Raw genomic sequence first — 24084 nt, 5'->3', positions numbered from 1 at the left:
AGTCATGGGATCCACGATGTTGAGGGCTTTGCAGCCAATAGATCATAACTCTATGTAATAAGACACAACATTTGTCGCTGTGTGCCACAAATCTTCTAACTTAATTGTGGACTGAACAAGTTTTGTGCTCTGTATTTTCAGAATGGAAGTTTATTTTTCTGTAAGTTTATTCTCCCGATTGTATATATTAACTTCTACCTTAGTACTCGCATGCAGCATTAACATCGTATCACTGGCGTGGATGCCAGCTGTGAACACATACCCTGATGAGTGCGCTGAGCGCGAACCGCCCGCCGTTTGAATTTCATACAGAACGAGCGCGCTCGGGGAACCACGCTGTACTTAAAGACCGATACCTTGCCTCTCGTGCAACACTCCCGTCTTACACACCAACCTCCACCACTTGCCACCCTAATCCCCCAAGCCCTCTACATCCTGCTGCTTGTGAGCGAGGTGTGCTAAAAGCAAATCGGTGTGTGCGTACCGCATACGAGTATAGATATGTCTGCAGCTCTATCGAGCGCACAATCTGATGCGCATGTGTCATCAAGATCTGCTTCGGTCGGCATTCGATTGGTCGACAAGCGAGATCAGTCGAGCGGCAGTGATCCGCATCATGATGTTCTCTCCCGCAGCTGCTCTTTGATCGCGGTATGTACATATGATCTTTGTTGTTTCTGGTCTGTTCTTCCCCTTCCGCATGTTCTGGCAGTAATAATGCAGATATAAAAAAGTTTTGGCTTCTGCATGTAGGAATCAGTTCACGGGAGGGCTGATGGCCTCTCAATGGCGGATGGAGATCAGGCAGAAGAACCTGAAGTCGAATCTCGTCTTTCAGCGGTCGAGGGGATGGCTACATATGATCCAGAAGAACATGTTTTAGCTGGCGATGACGACCCCACAAGCACGAGCAGCTGTTGCGAGTCAACTACCAGATTCGTCCGTGGATCCAGTACGGACAACGACGATGGCGCTACACCAGCTAAGCGGGCACGCCTGCACGAATGAAAAACCTACGGGTTTTCTTAACATCTGCTAAGATGGTAGAAACCGTAGATGAGATTAGTCGGTCAACTAAAATAAGACTCTTTCCATTTCCCCCTTTAGCGCTGTATTAGGCAAATCCGAGCATGTGGGTGGTATTGAGTTAGATTTGTATTGAAATATAACTGTATCTCCCACCATGGCTAGGTGGATTGTATGGTATCTAGTTGACGAAGTTGACCGTCTGTGCAACTCTGGATCTAGGTTCTGTTTCACTTTGTCGTAAATTATGAGTAATTTATTTCATAATAGCTATGGCACGTGTAAATGCATATCCATTGGATTTGGACTTTTGTCTTTTCTTTTCTTTCATAATAGCTATGGCTACGGGTTTTATTTGATATGCACCTGTAAATGCATATCAAACATTATTCATTCAGGCATAAGACATGGATGAAGGACACTATGATCTTGTGGAATAGATTTATAAGCGTACCCATGATTGTCTAGAAAGAGCAACGATAGATGAAGAATGCGATAATTTTTTTAACTTGTTTAGGTGCATTTTGAAATTGTTTTAACTTGTTTTATTTGTGTTACATTGCCATTTAAACAGGTCAGAAGTTACATTGCCATTTACTGCCAAATTCATTTTAGAAAAGAAAAATCTGCACAAAAAAAGTCTGGCCTGGGGCTCGAACCCAGGACTAGTTGGTTGTAACCATGCGTTCAATACCAATGGGCTAGTGCTTCTGATTTGTTTGACTAGCATCGGCCAAACTTATTATATGTTGTTAGCCGGCAGCGTTGAGTAACACCAGACGTTTCAGATTCTACGGCTTTAATACGCCACCCACCACTCTCTCTGCCCATTCGCCGCTCGCACCGCCCACTCCACTTCCCCCTCTCTCCTGTCGAAATCGCCGCCGACAAGCACCCCCACCGCCGTCGCCATGGACTGGCAGCTGGCCATCGAAGCTCTCGCCGGCAACAACCAGGAGATGCGCGCGCAATACAGGGAGATCACGCGCTGGTTCCCCAGTCTGGCGATGCTGAGGAACCACGCCCACGGCCTCGTGAAGGTGATGACAGCTGCTGAAAAGCAGCGTGCCTTCCCTGCCGGTCGCACCATCCCACCGCCGACCCTTCTGCTGTGGGCGATGCGCGAGGTGCAGCTCCCCCCGACCCCAGGCAGCGCGCCCGATGGTGGATGTACCGCTCATCCACCATGGTGCCGGCCGCCGCGGACCACGTCACCGACGCCGTGCTCGCTGTCCCAGCCCCGATCAACAACGCCTACTGGGAGAGGCGCAATCCATGGGTCCTTGGGCCCTCTGACGACTCTGACGGCGAGTCCAGTGACGATGATGAGGACGAGCCATCTGACGACGAGGTGGATGCGGTCGTCGTCCTCTCCGACGACGAGCCTGGAGTGCAGCTGCTGGCTCCATTCCTCGACGCCGTGGAGGGGGATAGGAACCTCCCAATCCACGTGGATGCCCTGCCGGAGGTCGCCGATCTCCCAGACGGCGTCGTCGTGAAGCAAGAACAAGATGGCGGCGAGGAAGATGTGCTGGAGCCGGCGCCGGCCAAGAAGAACAAGAAGAAGAGGGCGGCCGTGACTGCGGTGCGCCACTCCCAGCGCCTGCAGAAGCTGAAGAAGGAGGAGTGAAGTGATGCCTTCAGTTATGCACTAATGTTCAGTTTCGTCAGTCCTGAACTTTCGTAAGTTCAGTAAGTTCCTAGGTTCAGTTTCGTCAGGCAATGGCAGTACTATCTATCTATGTCAGACTATCTATATATGTTAAGTTATTTGTCAGACTATCTAAGCTAATTGCATCTTGCTACTTCCAACTATGTCACTACTGTCAGTTATCCACACATGATATATGCAGAGTATATGTTCTCTGAATTATGCAAACATAATTCTTTCACAGTAAGCACACATCACCTGACTTAGCATCAGAGATAAATTCGGTTAACAGCTATATTTAGCAGTAGATATAAATTCATTTAACTCTGTTCTTTTTCAATTAACAGCTATATTCAGAAAACACCTAACTAATACATTCAGTTCACAGTACAGTAAAGTTCTCTGCATATGTATGGCACTTTCAAGTTTCAGTTGTAAACTACAGCAGACATCTCTGCACATCACACATCTCTGCACCACATGCTGCACCACACATCTCCAGCAGCAAAACACATCACACATCTCCACCAGCAAAACAAGTTAGCGTTCCAGATTAAATACCTGCTGCATAGGACAACCCAGGAATCGCCTCCCAGTCAAAGCACCTTCAAAAGCCACCATCTTCTTCGGCCTCTGATGATGCATCATGCACGTCGGCTCAGATTCAGTGTAAGAACCACAAAAAGTTGGTTCCACCACACTGTCAGGGGTTTCCTACAAAAGAAACTTCGAATCAAACCTAAAGCAAATTGGAATCTCCAATTTGGATGAACTAACCCTAACCCTAACTCTGTTCCACCATTATGCACTTACAAAGAGATGAGGATCCATTGAAACCATGTTGGTGTCCTCGTCCGAGCTCTCCTCATCATTCCAAGATGGCATCCTCAACTTCTACCAGCAGTAATGGCCGCGGCGGCGACGGCGACGGCACCAGGGAGAGGGAGAGGATGAGGACGAGTGAGAGCGAGCGAGGAGGAAGAGACTGAGCGAGTGCCTGAGCTCGCTCTCACTTATTGGACCGCCGCCAGCCGCCGTTCCGACAGCGGACGGGCCGTTAACGGCCGTCAACGCGTGGCGGCCGTCCATTGCCAGCGTGGCAACTGATTCGCGGGCCCAACCGGTCAGATTCGAGGTTAGCGTGGGCGAAGAGAGCGCTTACGCGAGTTGGTAGTTTTTTGCCACGGTTTAGGACAAATTTGGTAGTTTTCCGCACAAAAACGTAAAGTGGTAGTTTTCTGTCACATGTCCGTGAAATGTGGTAGTTTTTGGTTAAATACTCCATGTTTTGTAATATTTTTTTTATGAATTTCTGTTGTAATATGCATGTTTTGCAATAAAGACATTTTAATGTATTTTTTGCAGCAGTAACTCTCTCCTTAGTTGATGAATGATTTTTTAGTTATAATCAGTTCCTTGTCCACCGCCCACACACGAATCAGGAGGTTTGTGTGTTCAGCCACGAACAATGGTTTAATGAGCTGCGCTGACAGCCAAGTACACATTAGGCAAGGCAGCACACTCCAGATGGTGGACCGTCTGCATTATTAATCTGAGCTGATCCCCTGGACAAACAGACAATTGTCTATGCATGCGTCCGTGCTGCCCGCGAGGGAGCCAGTTGGCACAATCCAAGACTGATGCATCCGGCCAAATCTAGACTAGTGAGATACAGTAGCACTTTTGGGAAACGAACGGCATTATTTCAGCCGACCAACCCACAACTGCAATTCATCTGGCTTGGCCCAGCCCAGGATGCGTGTCTGACGCACGCGCTTCTTCTCAGATACGCTTCGCCACGTGCCCACCTTTGCCTTATTTCCCCCTGTCTCGAGCCCGCGTCGTCGATACAAATGAGGTAAGGCAACAAAAAGCGGGTGCGTTGAATTTGGTCCGAACCCATGAGACCGTGCAGTGGTTACGTCGCTGATGCTGGGCCCCGTGAAACTGAACACTGTGCATGCGGGCGTGCCTCGCTTCCGGCATCCAGCCCTTGCCTTATCTACACGCTCTGCTAGGAGCATCTAGCAATCCAGGCCACATCTTCTTTCTTCTTCCTCAATAGCCCCTCCGCGCTCCTTCCCGCCCCTCAGTGCAACGACGGCAATACATGCGACTCGACGCCGCTGACCGAATCGGAAAGCTCAGCGGAGCGTGAAGCTCCATCGAGCGAGGTACATGTCTTCGCTTCCGCATTCTTCTTCTCTGTCTCTGAGATGGATCTTGCGCTGTAGCACTGTAGCTTGCATCTAATCTCGCATCTAATTGCATTTTTTACGGCGTGTTTGCATGCAGCTGGTAGCTCGTCCGTACGTGCTAGCAACACGATGCCCCCGCTGGAAGAGGGCGACGGCGCCGACCCAGATCGAGCCGCATCGGACGCATTGGTGGCCGAAGTTCCAAGGAGGAAGGGGAGCGGCCCGCACAAGCCAACGGGCTTGCAAGGCTCTGACGCTGATGACATCCCCAATGTTCGATGCGGCTTCACGACGGCGTACGTCGGCACCCTCTCGCCCCTGATGTACGAACAGGTGAAACCAACTGGACTAGCATCCCTGTTAACGACTCGTGCATCCGGTGGAGGAGACAACAAGATGTACTGGAGTTTGCTTATGAACATCGATACAGATAAAAAAACCATGACATTCCCAGATGGCCAGAATAGACCCCTAAATGAAGCAGCTATAGAGTTTGTTACGGGGATAAAGTCAGGATCTAAGCCCATCCCATTAGTATCAGAAACCCTGCAAAGCGAGATCAATACAAATCGGGCTGCTGTTCTAGAATTACTTGGGATAGATCGGGTGGCAGAGGGAAGGGCCAAAAGAGGGAAAATCCAGGTTAAGGAGGTGGTGACAGTACTTAGGAACATAGATCCGCGTTCCACAAATAAAAAGCACTTGGACGCAACAAATGTCGGCTACACTCTCCTTGTGTGTGCAACGATGATTGCGCCGCAAGCCAGCTGTGGGTTAGTGCCTGACGAGGTGCTTCACTGTGTCATTAAGCCAGATAAAATCGGTTCATTTAACTGGGGGAAGTTCATCATTGACCACATCATGCAGAACGCAAAAGATGTGCAGCTTCACTACAAAAACAAAAGCAAAATAGGGGCGTGCCCAATGGGAGGATTTCAACTATGTCTTCAGGTATGGAATAATGAAAAAGCTCTTTATGATTGTGTCCTTTTCATCCTTGTGCATGATTACCAAAAAGTAGATGCAAAAGCTAATGCAAAAAGGTACTTCTTGTCCTCATCTCCTTCAGGTGTTCTTTGCGGAATGGATTGATTTTGAAACCAACATGACAGCCAGTATCTGGCCACGCATATCTGCATATAGCAATGACACCTTGAAGGACATATTTACTATAGCAAGGGATCCAGACAAAAGATTGAAGGTGAGTGCCTAATCCTATCATTTCAAAACTGATCAATCTATTACATTAGGAACGATATCTAACTAAAATTGCTATGGACATGCACAAACAGACAAAACCTTTAACAAGGGCCTCTGAAGGGTCGTGGTATATCCATCCAATCCTGCTCCAGGGGTCCATGATTCCAATTCAGACAGTCAAGACTGCTGCCCGTCACTACATCACTTCTAGAGTCTGCACTCGGATGCGGAGCGCTGTGTTGCATTTTGCTGAAAATCACTGCCCTCCTGATGAGGTGTTGTCTGCTGAACACCAAGAGCGTTGCAAAACTCTCATTAATCGTATTTGTGGCGATCTCGAGGAAGCTGCTTCTCTGATGTATGATGAGTTCATGGCCTTGATTGCCGCTACAGAAAAAACACGGTTGAGCACACAACGTGTCCGGCTAACTCCAAGCCCCTTGGTCGGCGCTACAAAAGCTGTTGTGGTTACTCAATGTTCGTTCCTGACAAAATCTCACTCCTTTTTCCTCCATTTCATTACCACCGCTAAAAAATTACTAACCACTTGATTATATCTGCCCCCCTTGCTTCTTCCAGCTACATCAGCAGGGCAGTTGGTGCAAGCTTCAACACAGACCCATGAAGAACAATTAGCAAAGGCACGCAGGGAGAAACAGGACTGCACTGGCTCTGAATTACAAAAAACAAATTCCACCCCAAGATTCGTAACACGTGAGTCATGGAAAATTTCCTCTGATTAGCTTTGTCATTGTACCAACAGCAGCAGAATATCTAAACTTCATGCTTGTTGATACAGCCCTGCAGACAGAGCTCCCTCAAGGATCGCCATTTGCAAATGCATGCGCACGCACTCTTGTACAGATGGCTAAATCAGTCTCTCAACCATGTACTTAACATAACATACCCTTTTCCTTTTTAAAATGACAACTCAGCGCTCGCATTATGTCTAATGTTTGTCATCCCATCAACAGATCAACAACCTCCATGTGTTGACAAGACTCCTGAAGCTAGATTGCCAGCACCTACCATTCCTGGAGAAGCAGAAACTCTCATTGTAACAAAGGTGCCCCTTGCGCCTCGTGTGCTTCGTTTCACTGATATATCTCCCGACAATGAGCCAAGCAACAAAGGTACCAATCTGCAGTTCAGACTAAACATTCTGTGATACAAGCCACAGTTCAGGCTAAACATTCTGTCCACGCTCTTCCTATATCTGCAGGTGTGCCAATATCAGCTCATTTTCCGCGGACACCTTATCATTTAAGGAGCCGTAGGTATATCACTGAAGTCACTCGAAATCCAACGTGGACAATGAAACGTCCGAGATCAAATATTGTAATGATGGTAGACGCTAAGAGGCATAGAACATCAGAAGCAGCTTCTGTTGATCAACCCCCTGACTATAAAACAAAGAAACATGCACCTCAGGCAAAGCAGGCTGTTGGTAAAAAGGATGTTGCCGGCACTTCTACGGAAGGTATCAGTGATACACATTTTTTGTTGCTTGGTTACCTCAGCCTGCAAGCATATAACTCAATTTGCATAAATCTCCTTCTTATAGGGCAAGTCCAGAGTATGTGTAGTACACCATCAGCTCAAACTCAGACTAATATGAAAAAGCCATCAGATCCTGCTGTCGTGATAGCTTACAAACGACGACAACGCACACCACGTGTCATTTCTGCTGCAGCTAATCAGCAACCTATGGAAACTACAACAACAGGACGTGCATCCACGGACACAGGTACATGTCGCCTGCCTTCTCATTCATGATATGTTCCAAAATGCTAAACTACAATGATCCTTCTTCCAGTTCCAGCAAGCACTTTGGCAATGAATCAACCATTGTGGGACATGAGCCCAGCAACTTCCGTACAAAAAACAACATATGGCATAGACTTGTTGTCACAAGGTAAAACTCTACGCTGTAGCATTGATGTACCAACCGATCAACCAAAAAAAAACTCCAGCTGCAAAAAATAATATGTCGCGCTCACCATACAGTTGCCGGGGAGGCTGGAGACATTACTAATGTTGAAGTGACTCCTACTCACACGCTGCTCCGCGATGAAGGTACATTGTCGCTACTGTCCATTAACCATCTTCTCCTGTATGAACACACAACACATCAATTATGTTTAGGAACGTGTGAACGAATGTTGTATGAGCGTATCATGATTTCAAATAGATCATTGCTTTAACGCTCTTGCATAAAATTCAAACTTGCAGCTATCAGAGATAATGTAGACGCGGCAGAATCAGAAACTCCAACAAAGACAAACAAAAACTCATCAGACCCATGGCGGCCTACATCTGATAGCGCTGATTCAGCTGCACCTAGTGAAAAAGCTAAAAGGAGCAGAGGTACAAGCAAATGCATGGCAACTTCTATCTAATCACATAACTTTCAATAAAAAAATTGTTTTAGAACCATAAATGTGATGAAACAAGCCTACCTGTATCTAACTTGTCAAATTTTAAAATCTCGTGCTCGCCCTGTACATATGTTATACAATTTGGCAATGATTCAAAAATTGTTCATACACCTGTGCAGATCACGTAAAGGTCAAGGCTCCTAAAATCAAATCTCTGGAAGCTATTGATGCTGACACAGCTGTGGTAATCACTGGTATTCACATTGACCCGGCGCATAAAGGTACATTCCATCCATCACCATGTCCTTCATATTCCCATCTCCACTTCTCTTGCTTTCCAAATGATGATCCCATGCAAAAAAAATTCTTGTTTCTGAAAACCAATGTACCATATCATCCATATGGTTTTTGCTACCGAGAAGCAAGCTGTTATTCTTTGTGTACTGTCATTGTCTAACTCAAATTTTCTCCTGACATATATTGCAGACAATTCATCAGTTCCAAAAATAGAGCCAGACATTCACGTAGCAAAATTTCTGAGGATAACAACAGATCCCCCCATTGATGTGGACAAGTGGTACAAGAAGATAAGAAAATGCAAGCTGAGTGAACGTTCCATGTGAGCATTACTCCTTGCCATACATTCATAACTTTTCAGCAAATAAGCTCTGCCGTCAACTACTCAGCTCAACATCGCATCTGAACCTTTTGAAAAAGCACATCATCTTCTCACCTGATAAGCATCTTTATCGTTGACAATAAACCCACAAGTGCACATGAAAAATAATAATTCTGGTTGCAGGCTACCAAAGAGCTTCATCTCTTTATATCTTGCATCTTGAAATGTACCTGCAAACTTTGAGTCTGCACTCCCAATTGTAATATAAATATAACTGAAATTGATGGTGTGCTAACAACAGGAAATGGCTTTCAATTGATGACCCTTGCCACCTGGAGATGACTGGCCACTCGATCCTGCGGAACTATGGTGAAAATAAAGACCTCAAACCAAACGGGATGTCAGCAGGTGTTTTGGCGCTAGACATGAAGGACAGCAAACTATACAAATACAGAACTCCTCGGTGGAGGAAGCTATTTCCTCCAAGCTTTGCGGTGAGTCTCAGCACAACACATTTCTCATATGCGACACTTCCATCCTCATCCATACCTCATAATGTTATTCATCTGTTAAAATGTGTCCTACAGGAACAAGCCATCAACTGCCAGGACCATCACAAGACAGACACACTCTTCTGGATGTTCAATGAAACAAACCTGGCAGAATGCAAAAAGGTAAGCAATAAAAAACAATACATTGCTTGTTGCTAACTGAATGTTACACAATAAAACAATCTAAAAACATAAAAGACTGATATAACTCATCCATGTTCCTTATTCAGTTCATGGTGGTACACATTGTCGACAATTCATGGTGCCTCTATCAAATTGACATAGCTGAAAAAACTATGTTCATAATGGACCCAACTATGACCATGTCAGAACAGGGGAGTATGGAGATAAAACATATGCGTATGGCTGAACTTATACTAGATTCCTTTTTCAATCGTCTTCGTGAATGGTATCCAAACTGGCATTTTTCAACATTTCCATGGAGTTACAAGTGCAATTATGGCATGCACCCCAGCTGCAGCAAGTACAGTCCACTATGCAATACCCCCATCATTTCTATATATGTGCTCCTAATCCTAGTAACCTAATAAAGATCCAAAAACAAATGCAGAGCTGACAGTGGATTCTATGTGCTACACTACATAAAGGAGTTTGATGGAGATATCCTGCAAATAATTCCTACTGAGGTATGCAAAGTACATATTCAATAACATTTTATATTTCACGTCACTATACATCATCTTCAAGCATTTTCCATCTATGTTTCCTAGGAAATCATTGCACAACTGAGGAAACAAATGGCTTATGAAGTCCTGATGATGAAAGGCAACAAGGCTGAATTGGCCAGCTACCTCTGCGGTGGGAAGCAGGACTAGGAGGAGTTGCTTGCTTCAAAAAAACAAACCAATATCAAACCTATGACCGATGCAACAGGGTTGCGGCTACTCCCTCTGTGCTGAAAAGCTTGCCCCTCAAATTGATGTTACATCCGTTTGAGTTACAAGCTTTGGACAAGCTTTCCTGTGCAGAGGGATTAATAGTATCACCATGACTAAGTCACTCTATGCTTTGTCTCTGCTTTAAGACTTATCTCTACCTATCTATGCACTACCAGTACAAGTATTTCTATCTGGCCTTGCTGCCATGTAATCGACTACTATGCTGCATTGAACTGATATGCTATTATCTGGTTGACACTTCCAGTACAATGAATTTGCCTTATCTTATCTATACCAGAAAATTGCTATGCTAAATGTTATCTTAGATATAACCCATTATAATCAATTTGCCTCTTGCTTAAAATTATGAAAATGCGCGATATGATAATATAACCAACATATTACCTATGTCATGTTAACACATCTGCTATTGTGCATCTTTATATTTTTCTCCAAAATCTATTTAAAAAAGAAGGAATGTAGTGCAAAACCACTGGATCCGCATTCACATATATGCCCATGCCCATTTCACACTCATGCATAAACACGCGCAACATTGGCAACTACCTACGGATCATGAATTTGTACATATGAGCACGACTACAAACTTCCATGATGGCACCTTGGAACAGTTTTATATGCTCCTAGATTGAAATAACAAAACTGTCAACAGTAACTCCACATCATATTGAATTACCATCATAATCAAAACAAAACGAGCCTAGGCAACTAAAGTCCTTTTGGGAAACGGGAAGCACAATTACTCGTTCATCAAAACATGACCCTTGAAAATGCATGAGTGTTCACCGACAAAAGGTTAAATAAAAAAAAGAAACAAATGAAATTTGACCTTCTCATTTCCATCTAGACGCATCGTGTTTTTTTAATTGCGTGCGAAACGCAGGGAAGCGACGAGGGGGACTGGTGGCAATCAACAGGAGACTGTGAAAAAAATGGTCACACACACGGAAAGGGTTCTTTTGTTATAAATTCATCAGGTCAATTTGTGTAGATATTTAATACAGAGGCATCTGAAACAAAATGATGCATGATTTCATTCGTCACACAATTAGCGCATGCAGGAGATATTGCCATTTCAGAAGGGACCTTCGATGCTAAGACCTTAAAAATGATATTGAAACAGCTACCAACCACTCATAATAGTATCCTCTCCCTTGATACACATAAAATAAATCCCAGACAAGCAAATATTCAGACAGACCCAACTCAACCAAATCCACACAAACTACTGCACCAGCCTCCATACATGTCATACGTCCACACATTTAAAATATCATACTACACGCGAATTAAACCTATGTTCATTTATTCAAGATAACTAGATATCCTCTGCCCACGACACCACATCAAAGCAATCCACCATTTTTAAAGCAAACTCCACGCGACCTACACAAATACAAATGTCCTCATCCCTCGCCTCCTTCCAGAGCAGCACGCAAGACATCATCACCCACAATATTGCCCTGCTCATCTCGCAGACGGAAAAGCTCAAAAATAGTTGTCTTTCGGAAAGTGGCCAAATTTTTCTGCACATTTCATTGTCACATGCAACGACACAAACATCTATCTTGAGATACAACAAAAAGGCACATCATATGAGAAGACCAAAAAAATGACAGATTCTCTTACCTTCGTCAGAGGCCACATCATCTTTTCACCGTCGTACTGCCTGATCGCATGCAGCATGCAGATACCAGACTCATCCCTGTCACATATACAGAAGTGTGCATGCATCACCTCTCTGCCGAGCATGTAAAAAAATCTGCGAAAAAATATGTCCGGCACAAAGTGTCATTTACCTTGTAAAAACTTCCCGGGTTATGTTTGGGAACTTCCGGTTCCATCTGTCAGGTGTGCAGTGCCATTTTGCAAAGAACTCATTAAGGCAACTAAATAGCACACTATGAATCTGTGACACCACCTCGTGATGGGTTGTATGTCGCTGCTCTGCTCCCACTATTTGAGCACACAAAGGATCCAGTATGTGAATCTCCTTCCTAATCATATCCCACATGTATGCTGCCCAACCATGGTCAAGAATGGCTGGCACAAAGAACTGCAACCAACAAACGCTTGCATGAATAATACTTTTCCACATTAACGAAATTGCAAACTAGTTGACAGAAACTGGCCGAAACCTTACCGTCTGACATGCCGTGACATCATGAAGAGACTGCGAAAATTGCAACTGAATAGCTTTTATATGCACAACTTTCTCCCCGGCAAGAGCATGCGTCTGTTATAGACACAGTAAAAAAACAAACACGTTTCATGGCCAATTGCAACCTGGCAAACATTTACAAGATGTCTACACAAAACAAGGAAAAAGGGGATACTGACCGAGAAATCTGGTTCAAGTACTTCCCTCCATAGCATATACTGGTTCACAGCGTGTGCACCAACATCAAGCTGATTAAACCTCCTGATTGCAAGCACAGCCACCTCATGATCAAGAGGATGTCCCCCAATTAATTGTTGCTGAACACACACAGCATTTACCCGAAGCATCCGCGGAGTTTTATGCTCAATCCACATGCTGCATAAAATCGCACAAACATAAGCACGATTTATAAAATTGCTTTAACCATCTAACTAACGACGTGAACTTCAAAAAAAGAACACCAACATTATACCTGTCAAGGTCAAAATCGTTGTTTCCAGATACCCAGTTATAGAACTTATCCACCAAGGGGATTGGTGGGGGCTGAGCTAGACACCCACTCACCCATGGGTTGCGTGCAAAGCTTGCAGAGGTAGCATACTTCCTCTTCGGCAACGTAGCTACCATGGTCCCAAAATAAACAACATTGGGCTCGCCCTCTCCAATGTCATACAGACAGTTAACTGTGTCCGTAATTACTCGAGCATATAGAATAATCCTGTCTAATACTACATTCTTCTCTTCCATTTGTCGTTCCTCAGCAACTGGGTTATCATACACAGGGGCATCATTTGGCTGCTGTGATGACCCCAACTTCATATCTAACACAGCAAACAAAACAGACTGAATTAAACCGTGTTGACTACAAGAACCAACTTAATTAAACATCACCGACAACAGTTTGATGAGGTGAATATGACGCATAAAAAAATTTGATCACCTCGCACATCACAAGAATCAACCCGAGGCTTCTTCACTGAATTACGTTCAAAACGGGCCTTGCTTGAACTACCACCTGCATGAACGAATTAAAGTTAACATACATCCTATCTGGCTGACCTCCACAATGTATGCACACCTACGGCACCTTCATCATCCGACATTTCGAGCCGCCGAGCAACCATCGGGATCACCCTTGAATGCATGGCCTGAGCATCTGCATCCATAAAAACAATAACCGTAACCAATCCTATCCTGATTGTTTTCAATAAACTCGTATACTCAGATATAGTGGACAAAAATACCATCAGAGCACTTGGAAGATCCATCCAGTGTGACACACTTTGACAGCCCGCGCGCTTGACAGCACCTACAACGATCCCGCACAAGTAATACAATTCTATCAGCAAAGCTAAGCATGTCAGACTGCATCCTACTCCGCAGCAACGACATGCTCAGCGTGCACTTTGCATTCTGCTGCTTCAGCATCAGGCTCAGCTCTTCAAGGACCTGCAGAATGCACAATGCTTGTCTTAAATACCGATATCCATCAAAATTTCAACAATAAAAAGTCATTGCATTACCCACCCACAACCCCACCTAATTAGATGAACATAACTTACCGGATCGCCATAGCAAGTCCGGCGCAAATGATTTGCAAAATCCCTTGGCCCAAGTGAATGGTATGCCGACCTCACATCACCCAAAGAGTCAGCTGGTGCCGTCGTTGCATGCACACCCAAATCCGGAGTCCGTTGGTCCACTCTATCAGGCATCCTTGGAACTGATTGTTTCACTGAACCTGATGATGCATGGGAGTCAATACATCCTTGGCGCATCATGTCTGGCCGCGTGTACATAACTAGCTCCGCAGGCCGCACCTACAAGCATTGAACAAAAAAACATAGACAAACGCAATCACTTCTCAACCTCTACCGAACTGAATTTTTAGACCAACAACTACAAAAAACATACCCCTCCAGGGACATAACCCCACTTCCCATGCTTCATGCCATAAGCCATTATGATCATCTGCCGAAACCTTTTCTGTTCAAAACACTGCACGCGGGGCAATTCAGATGGCGGCATATTGAACAATCCAAGGTCAATGTTGTCCAGCAAGAAAAACTGCCATGGATTATAATCAAGTAAGGGACAAGAATTCAATAGTACACACACATCGCTTCATGAAAATCCACACCCAAACTATAAAAAACTAACACATGTGTTCACCTGTAAAAAAAGGTGGCACGCAAACATATGAACCGTTGCCGCTTTGCTTTGATAATCATTTTGCAACTTCACAACAGCTGACATCAATTTCTGCATAGCATACTCACACCAATTGAACTGTGGGATCAATTCCGGATTGGCCAGAGCACCCCAGAAATCGATCGTCATGGTGTCATGCTTGGTACACGGTGCTATCAAATAGCCCATGACAAAGATGACGAATGCAATTTGAAAACAATCCTTTTCAATTTTACTCGAATCCTCTGAAATATCTCTACTTAAGAAACTTTCAGCCACCTTCAGATTATGAGCAACTGTACTGTCCATCCCAATTGACTGCTTGATGAAATTGATTGCAGACTGAGAAATTTGTGCATCCCTGCCACCCACATCTCGATTACCGCATGGGATGCCAAAAACCTTGTGGAAATCTTCTGTTGTGAAACCAATCATATTGTCATTATCAATGACGATTACACGACACCGAGCATTTACCTTCCTCATAACCCAAGCACTCATCCTCAGATCCAACTTGACAAGCATTGGGATCTTCAGGATTCCACCAAAACCAATTTCGGTTACAAGCCATCTCTTGTATTCGTAAAATTTTGCGACCATCTCTACAACACGCTTAACTGACAACCGAGAAGTAATAACTGGCTGATGTTCTTCTGTCCGATCAAGTTCAGGCTCTCCCTCACCCACCGCTCCATCAGAAAAATCTTGGTCCTCAAACTCTTCGTCCATCTACAATATTGCAACTGAATCACGACATGGATCTACTCCTCAATTCCAAGCTACAAAATCTATATGCAAAACTACATGCCACAACCGAAATTAGATCTGACACCATGAAAAACGTACCAGCGAATACCCGCGCGGCGAGGCGCCAAGGGCAGCACCCGAGCAGCTACTGCAATCCTGCCTTCAGAGCCGACGGAGCAGATACCTGCTTCACGAGATCCAGATCCAGCGACCTTTCTTTGAACTGAAGCTCCGGCTGTGGCGTCTCTGACTGGATAGCCATTCAGATGCGGATAAGGGCGTAGGTGGTCGAGCACATCCGACAAGGCTCCGGGCGATTTCGATGCCAAGGGATGCACGAGCCAGGCCAGTCTACGGACGACGGGCCAGCCCACATGAACGGACAGCCCAATAACCGTGAGGGACGAGGAGTACTACTGTTACACGCTTGTTTCACCTCCTATGCGTGAATATTACTGACCGGATATTAAAAAACAAAAAAACTTGTGCTTGACAAATGTTAAGCAAGCATCTGATAGTATAAATTTTTTGCATAAAAATCGAAAATAAAGTATAACAAAAGGATAATCAATCATTTGAGAAATGTAGAAAGTTGCGAATAAACAGGTGGTAACCATGTCAGAAAAAATAATCAGCATTTGCAAGGAATGTTCAAAGTGTATAAATAAAATGTTTCTCTTCCCTAAGAGTGTATACCAATTATATAAAGCATGTGTGAAAGGGGTTAATTATTACTTATAAGAATTAGCAAGCATTTGAAAATTGGTGAAAACAATTATTCAAAAAATGTTGTCATCCACTATAAAAAAATGTAAATGCGTTAAAAAAAAGAATGACTACCCATAAAAAAACAACACTTCTGTTTTAAAAAATTTAACTGTGTTTATAAAAATGTTGACCATAAATATAAAAGATGTAATTGTTTTATTTTCAAAAAAATCTTTATCGGGCATTTCAAAACCATACTAAAAAATATGCATATAAAAATTTGTGGACACATATAAAAAATATTAAGCTTGTATTTTAAAAATATATCTTTGCCGTGCATGAATAAGGGGAAATACTAAATCAATACAACACAAAAGGGATAAAAACATTTATGCCTGAATATCTGCATACAAACAATGATTAACCCTCTTGGTGACCATCCGTTTCAGACATGCACGCCAGCTCCTAAAAAACACGACTTAAAATCCAAAAAAGAAAAAATGACATTCATTCTAAAAAGCCTTCCCTCCTAACTCCCATTCTGACAGAATAAAAAACGACGTAATTCACACACCGTAGGCATCAAACCATCAGTTCATCCATAGCATTTAGATAACACGACATTACATCTGCAGCTCGTCCACACTTAGCACTACATGGTTACATCGTCACTCACCCTTGGCGTCCACGCTTCGACCAACTACAAAATCATAACGTACTATTATATAACACTAAGCCTAATCCTACTTAACCACGCTGCCATCTCGGCCACATAAGAACGGCCACATCGCCTAATTAACCACGCGCAGGACAACATCTGCCACAAGCAACAGCAGAATTGCCACCCCAATTACCAGGTTTGCTACTGATACCACCAGGTTGATGGACGCGGCGTCGGCGACTGTCACACCCTGCCGACCGGCAACTGGAGCAGCCGCGAGCATATATCCTGCGACAGCACTTGCAAACGATGCAGCCTGCGACGCCTCCGGCGGCCCATTTTGCTGCACCGGCTGGCCGTGAAGCGCCTGCACAACTTGAGCTTGGACCGCTTGCCCACCCTGCATCTGACCCGGACCGATTTGACCCACAGCAGCTTCTCCTTCTTCGAGATTGGCGAGATGCGCCGCATAGCCTTCCTGCCACCTGTAGAAATCGCATCCGCCCGCTGAAGGCTGCAATGGATCCACAAGAACACGGACCTCGTGATAATCTACCAAGCTAAACATCTCAAAAAACACCCATACCCAATCCAAGAAACTTGACTTACATTGTGATTCCGGCACTTGTAGAAACGCTGACCGGCGTTCTGCCCGCGCCTAGCAATGTAGGTCACCACGTTCCTGCCGCAATTCGGACAAGGCACGATTGGCAGAGCAGCTGGATCCGCTACTGGATCTGCCATCTTCGATACCTAGGCTTCTATCTTCTCCGATTTGGGACGACCTAGAAGAAACTGTGGGGCCAGTCTAGGGTTTTGTCTTGCGATTTGCGGATCGAATGGGGACCAGATCCAGAAGCACCCGTGGATTGCGTTAAATACATCCAGCGGGCCGGCCAACTACTTACTGTACCTCACCGTTACAGGCCATCTCGTACTTCCGGTATACACAAGTCCAGAACAGTAGACAGACGACGCGTTACATAAACACCGTGAAATCCTCGTATAACGCCGGCGCCACCAACGTCTCTTGCCCGTTACGTACGCACATTAACTGTCCTCACCTGTCACGTACAATACAGCGGGCACCTCGTGCCTCCAGCGGATCGAACGCATGAAGATTCCGGGAGCGCGCGAGCTCGTCCGCGCCTAGCAATTGTCGCCGAGAAACCACGCTTCATTCATTTCTTCAGTGTCCTCGCTACGTCATAGTTTTGCAACGCTTGGAAGACCTACACTCCCAGACCTATACTCCCACCCATACAGATTCATCCCAAGGTTTGGCGATTCGCCTTGCTCGTCATACTTCAAAAATTGCCAAGAACGCGAAGGTATTCCGCCACAGATATCGAGCAAACTAAAGGTGGAAATAAAAATTCTCAGTTGCCAATTTGCCATCAAAGGCATCAGACTGGTAATCTGATATAGTATCACACACACAAGCCATGGATTTGCTTTATTTTGTCTCATCTACAGGATACTGCTGTCAACGCGGGCAAAAACGCCTAGGGAAAATCCATGAGGCTTGCATGTAATCCCACACATGTTACACCAGTTTAGTCACGGTACTCTGCCATGAACGTCTCATGGAACACCGTGAAGCGGGAGATGATTGCCGGGATCTTCTCCTCCTGCGGAAGGATCGTGCACCTGAAGTGCCATGTGCCAGGAACCTGTCGAGTACAGAGTATCAATGGCAATGTTATGGCCTAGGGTAAAAACACTGGAAGGGAAAGTACATGTAATGTATATTGTTCAAAACCCAGAGTCCATAAATGCTTTCACTAATGGACTAAACGTTTCAGTTCAGTTCGGGCATGTTAGTTTCATATCTACTCCCTCCGTTCCTAAATATTTGTCTTTCTCGATATTTCAACAAGTGACTACATACGGAGCAAAATGAGTGAATCTACACTCTAAAATATGTCTATATACATCCGTATGTGGTAGTCCATTTGAAATTCTTAGAAAGACAAATATTTAGGAACGGAGGGAATATATGATTGTTTTTTTTTGTGATAACGATATGATTGTTACCTGGTGGTTAAAATAATGCAAGATTTATATGTCCAAACCAATAGTATCAGCGACTACAGGCATAAAAATAGCATAATCTTTGTATCAAGATTGAATCTGCTCACCTGGCCAAATCCAGATCCAGGGACAACGACGATTCCTGTCGACTCAAGGAGACGAAGAGCATAGAATGCATCAGGTGCTTTGTTAGCAGCTTTAGCAGCCTCAATCGCCTTCTGTGGCAGACAGATTTGAGGGAACAGGTACATTGCTCCTTCAGCCTTGTTGCAAGTAATTCCCTCAAGTTTACTGAATGCAACCTCCAATGCCTGTGATCAAGAAAGCAGCAGTAACAAATTTTAGCATGTTTTCAACAATGCATTTAGGGGTATGAGATATAGAACCATGGCGCACCTTCGCACGACGAGCTAACGATGCAAGGATTCCATCTTTCTCTGCCTTGTATGAAGCATATGATTCATCACTAGCCTGCAGAAGCCATTAATGGTATTTATCTGAAGAACTTTGTATTCTCATTTAGGTGTAGAAATTTAAGGAGCGTCATGTCACTGACCTTTGGTGGGTTCATGACAAGACTAGCAAGGATCTGGCCGGTGATATTGGAACATAGGTTCACTGATGCTATTTTGTAGATCTGCTCTCTTACTGGAGCACTGAAGCCAGTAATCTCCATGTAACCACCTCTTTTACCACACTCACCATAATATCCTGGTGGTAGCAACAAAATAGTTTTGGCAAACCAGCAACACTGTGAATAGAAGAATAAGCATGTGGATCTTTCTACTTACCCTTAGAAACAGATTGATATGATACTAGAGGGAGATCCTCCTCGCCGTATCCCAAGGATCTCACTATCTTCTTGAAAGAGTGGAATTTCTTGTTGTCAGCGTAGATGTTCTCTTGGTATACCTACCAATAGATAAATGACATGAATGTTACACGCAACGAAAGCAATAGAATTGAGCAGCTCAAAGTGTGTTGTGATGCTTTGAGAACCATTATCCCTCACCTCGTCAGCCAGAAGAACAAGACCCTCATTTTTGCAGAACTTCACTATGTCATATTGGTTTTCCTCAGCAAGTACCTATAAATAAATGGACCATCTCAATTATTGATCTTTTCTCCTTTTTAGTTATCTTAGTTCAGAAGATTTTATACATATTGCAGCCCAAGCAAAAAATAATTATTTCCTAAGCTATCCTACAAAAGAATGGAGAAATATACTCACTTCAAGAATACGAGAAATGCATTCATTAAGTAAATATATGGCGTGGACACCATAGTTGCAGCAAACCAAGAAGGTTTTCTGGTCCAGAAGGAAAAAGATGAGTATAAACCTGTCCAGTAGGATTTCCTGGATTGATAACCACCAAAGCCCTAACGTCAATGCCTCTTGAGCGAGCATCTTCGAGTTGCTTCTTAACATCAGAGATTTCCAAACCCCAGCCCGTCGATTCATTGAGATAGTATGGGACCTGAAAGATATGCTCTCAATTCAGGATTTGGCGCCGCATGAAATATAACTATACTAAACTTAAACTTCTTTTGCCAGGCAAACAGGGAGGGTACATACAAGAGATCCGCCATGAAGAGCTATAGAAGCCGAGTACAAAGGGTACTGAGGAATCGGGACAAGAATGCCATCTTTCTCATTCCTTATCAGTAATTGCATCATCAGGTGCACCTAACAAGGGAAGAGTAACATGATATAAGAGTTAACTACTTTATGTTTGTTCATACATTGTCTAGCAATCGAAGGAAGAGGTAAATTTCATACCCCAGGGCTTGCTCCATCTGTAAGAAAAATGTCATCAGCATTAGCAGGGAATCCATCTCGTGAAGCGATCCCAGAAGCAATTGCATCACGAAGTCCTTTTATACCCTAGGAGAATGGTAAAACAACAAAGTCAATCCAAGATTCCATATTTTTCTCCTTGCAGCAAGTAATAAATTGTGCAATGAGATGATTACCTGGCTATGACTGTATGCTCCTGTTGCTCTTCCAGGTATCAAGGCAAGAATCTGCTTTGCTCGAGAAATAGAATCAGCACTGCAACAAGATGAAGCATCAGGTATCATATGCAACAAGTTCACGCTAAGACAAATGAATTAGTTCTAGGTATTTTTCATAATCAATTTTTTTCTGGGTAAAGAGGAACTTGTCATTTTGAATTCTTGGGTTCAGGAATTCTTCTATAATTTAAATGACTCAATAAAAGCTTTTTTTATTCTTTTAGTTACTGATTTTTTTTGTTGGATTTCACTCCACCCGTGGTTGGGAACTAGTAATTCGTTCAGAAGTGGCAACACACAGCAAGTATCGATTTTTTTAGCACTTATAAAGTATAGGCTTAAAATGTTGCAGATTGGTGCATCACACCCTATGGAATACTTTTACTCCACAATTGTGTTTTTGCAATTATTCAAGTTCATTTGAATCACAAAAAAGTAGCATGATAGCACTTGGTTAAGGGTATCCACCAAAATATCCTCCCATACTAAGTTTTCCTTGCATTTGTTTCATGCTGATGAGCTACAATGATGCCGATATTCACCTGAACAATGTTTTGATTTCCTCCTTTTTCAACAGGTCTGGATGATCACAAAGTGCAAGAACCTGCGATATACCATGTAAGAATCCAGCAGAACAAACTTTAAATTCTGCAGGTACAAAATTCACATACCTCCCTGAAGAATGTAACTGGTTGCTGACCAAGAGATTGTGGGTTCCCAATGTTACAATAGAGGATCTGCAAGGGGAAAAGTTGAATGAGCTAAGAAACTGTACAACATAACAAGAAAACTATCTATAACATTAACCTTCAGAATCTATGCTTAAGTACCTCATCAAAAGGTAGAGATCCTGGTTGAGTTTGCAGCTGTTGCTGCAAGCGCTGCAAAAACAAAATTACCTGGTTAATCAATTTCTAAATACTTAATGGCACATGAACTGTCGTCTTTCAGGAAATGCCAGGTAACACCCTCTGTTTTTAAAGCGTATCAAACTGTTACTAATACCAAACAAATCCTTGTCAAAATTCAGAATAAAAAGTGCATCCTACTAAACTTTTATTAGACTTGGTGATTATCTAAAAACATGAGTAAAGAGTTAGCTAAACTCTGAATACAGGAGATTTCAAATGACTGAAATAACACTTGTTGGTCAGTTGAAATACCTGAGCATGGATGACAATCTCTCCACGCACAGCATACTCACATTTTAAAACCTGCAACAGTCATAAGATAATTAATTAACGAAGTGGCTAGTTTTTAGAAAATGCACATAGTTGATCAAATGATGGTCAAAATTAATCAGCGACTCCCCCGGAAAAAAAATTAATCAGTGACTCAAATAAATAAAACACAGAATGCCAGTAAATTCTTGAAAGTGGAAATATAATGAACTTATAATCATGTCAGAGATGTGGACGGAATGCTATGCTGTCATATGACCATGTAACGGTAATAAGAACTCCAGGTGAAAGAATATGAGCAGAGAGACAAGTGGTCAGTTCACCAGATGCCCTGTCACCAACTACAACATGTTAAAAAATCCACATGTTTTATATCCTCTGTGACCAAACTACAACATGTGAAAATCTTCACAAGTGACAGATTTGCATCTGAGCAGCATCTATGCTATCATTTAAACAACAGTATTCGTGCTTCAGCATCAAAGATGACATTGTTTTATAGTGCCAAACAAAAAAAGGATGCTGACTGGCACCGTGACACAAAAAACTGCATGCCAGCAGCTCAATAGTACTGAGATCTACCTGCTGGCTAGGTTCCACTCTTTTTGCGGAAACTGACAGCATCAAGGTAAAAACACTACACCACAGTACAGACTACACTTTTAATAACTTGTAATCAACTGCTGAATAACTCTAATTTGCAGACCAAAAGTTCATCAGTTCACTCTCAATAAAAATCAAAGCATCTATCTTTAGATGATATATAAGTTTGCATGAAAAAAATCCTCGCTTTCCAACTTCGGGCTATCAGATCCAGAACACTAAAGCGGAATAACCAAGTGTTAAAGTGTATCAACTAGTACCACAAGTGCAGGACTGAATCAGAAACAAAAACTAAGAAGAATTCGATGAAGTAGACGCCCGACCACCCAACTCACAGATCAAATCAGCAACCCGCCCCCGCCTCGCCGGGACCGCCCAAGAAAAGAGAGCAAGAAACAGACAGGAGAAGCGCCGCTCACCTTGGGGTTCAGGTTGTCCACGGCGACGGTGGCAGCCATGGCGAGATCAACTAAAGGCGAAGGGGGCGGCAGAGCAGCGAGTATATCCTGTCCGTCTCTCTCTTTCCTCGGTTTTGTGGCGACTCGGAAGGGAGAAAGGAAGGCGATGTGCTTATAAAGAAGGAGAGATCGGGCGGAGGATGGAAACAAAACAGGCAGCAGGGGGCGCGGCGGAGGAGGTGAGAGGTGTTCACCCACAGGAAGGGACGGAGGAATGGAAAGCGGGGGGAAGCCGCGGGATTGCGGGTGGGCCCGCGGGCGCCGCCGTCCTCAGCCGCGGTTTCGTCTCGGCTCGGCCTTTTGCTCTCAGAAAGTGTCAAGATCCGCTGCTCCAAGAAGGTCCGGCCTATCCCTATTGCGTCCACGCTGCCGCTTTCTGTCATACCATATGTGAGGTGCAAATTTTCCCTTTGCCTTTCTGTGTTTCCTATTATTTGTCTTTGCTTTTTGGCTCCGTGAGAGGTTGGAGAGGCAATTGGTATGGTCAGGCACATGTGTAGATGACCCAACTCTAGTATAAAGTTGGGTCATCTATTTTGAAACGGAGGGAGTAGATAATTGGCGGTACATCAAAATATAAATATTCTAGTACAGTATGTTACACCGTGATTTACTTGCCTGTATTGATGTGGCGGTGTAAACAAATGTCTACCAAATACTATCTGTAACATACCTAGCTAAATACAGTACATTTTAGAATATATTTTTGATAATAACTTATTGGCTTATCAAAGAAAACATAACTTTATTTGGTAAGTCAATAAAATGTGAGACAATTAAGA

The 24084-nt window shown here is 43.8% G+C and overlaps 2 protein-coding genes across 3 annotated transcripts; both read right to left on the bottom strand.

Moving 5' to 3' along the window:
* Window positions 1–16931: 16931 nt before the first annotated feature.
* LOC123180388 (uncharacterized) lies at window positions 16932–17955 on the bottom strand. The gene is made up of 2 exons (XM_044592433.1): window positions 17620–17955; window positions 16932–17524 (listed from the first exon to the last, which is right to left on the bottom strand). The coding sequence occupies exons 1-2, from the start codon at window positions 17752–17754 to the stop codon at window positions 17141–17143; spliced, it is 519 nt and encodes a 172-aa protein (XP_044448368.1). The 5' UTR covers window positions 17755–17955; the 3' UTR covers window positions 16932–17140.
* Window positions 17956–18368: 413 nt separating this feature from the next.
* On the bottom strand, window positions 18369–23581 carry LOC123180387 (alanine aminotransferase 2). Of its 2 annotated transcripts, XM_044592432.1 has the most exons (15): window positions 23264–23575; window positions 22224–22274; window positions 21891–21941; window positions 21732–21797; window positions 21603–21664; window positions 21019–21097; window positions 20825–20929; window positions 20621–20731; window positions 20385–20522; window positions 20057–20131; window positions 19836–19956; window positions 19601–19755; window positions 19441–19515; window positions 19152–19355; window positions 18369–18683 (listed from the first exon to the last, which is right to left on the bottom strand). In XM_044592432.1, the coding sequence occupies exons 1-15, from the start codon at window positions 23300–23302 to the stop codon at window positions 18567–18569; spliced, it is 1449 nt and encodes a 482-aa protein (XP_044448367.1). In that variant the 5' UTR covers window positions 23303–23575; the 3' UTR covers window positions 18369–18566. The 2 variants fall into 2 exon arrangements, with proteins under 2 accessions (XP_044448367.1, XP_044448366.1); XM_044592431.1 differs by having other exon boundaries at window positions 21603–21797; window positions 23264–23581.
* Between the last annotated feature and the right edge of the window lie 503 nt (window positions 23582–24084).

Source organism: Triticum aestivum, chromosome 1D (genome assembly GCF_018294505.1).
Source record: "Triticum aestivum cultivar Chinese Spring chromosome 1D, IWGSC CS RefSeq v2.1, whole genome shotgun sequence".
Lineage (NCBI taxonomy): Eukaryota > Viridiplantae > Streptophyta > Magnoliopsida > Poales > Poaceae > Triticum > Triticum aestivum.
The sequence above is the reverse complement of the archived record's forward strand: the minus strand, read 5'-3'. Positions and strand labels throughout refer to the sequence as shown.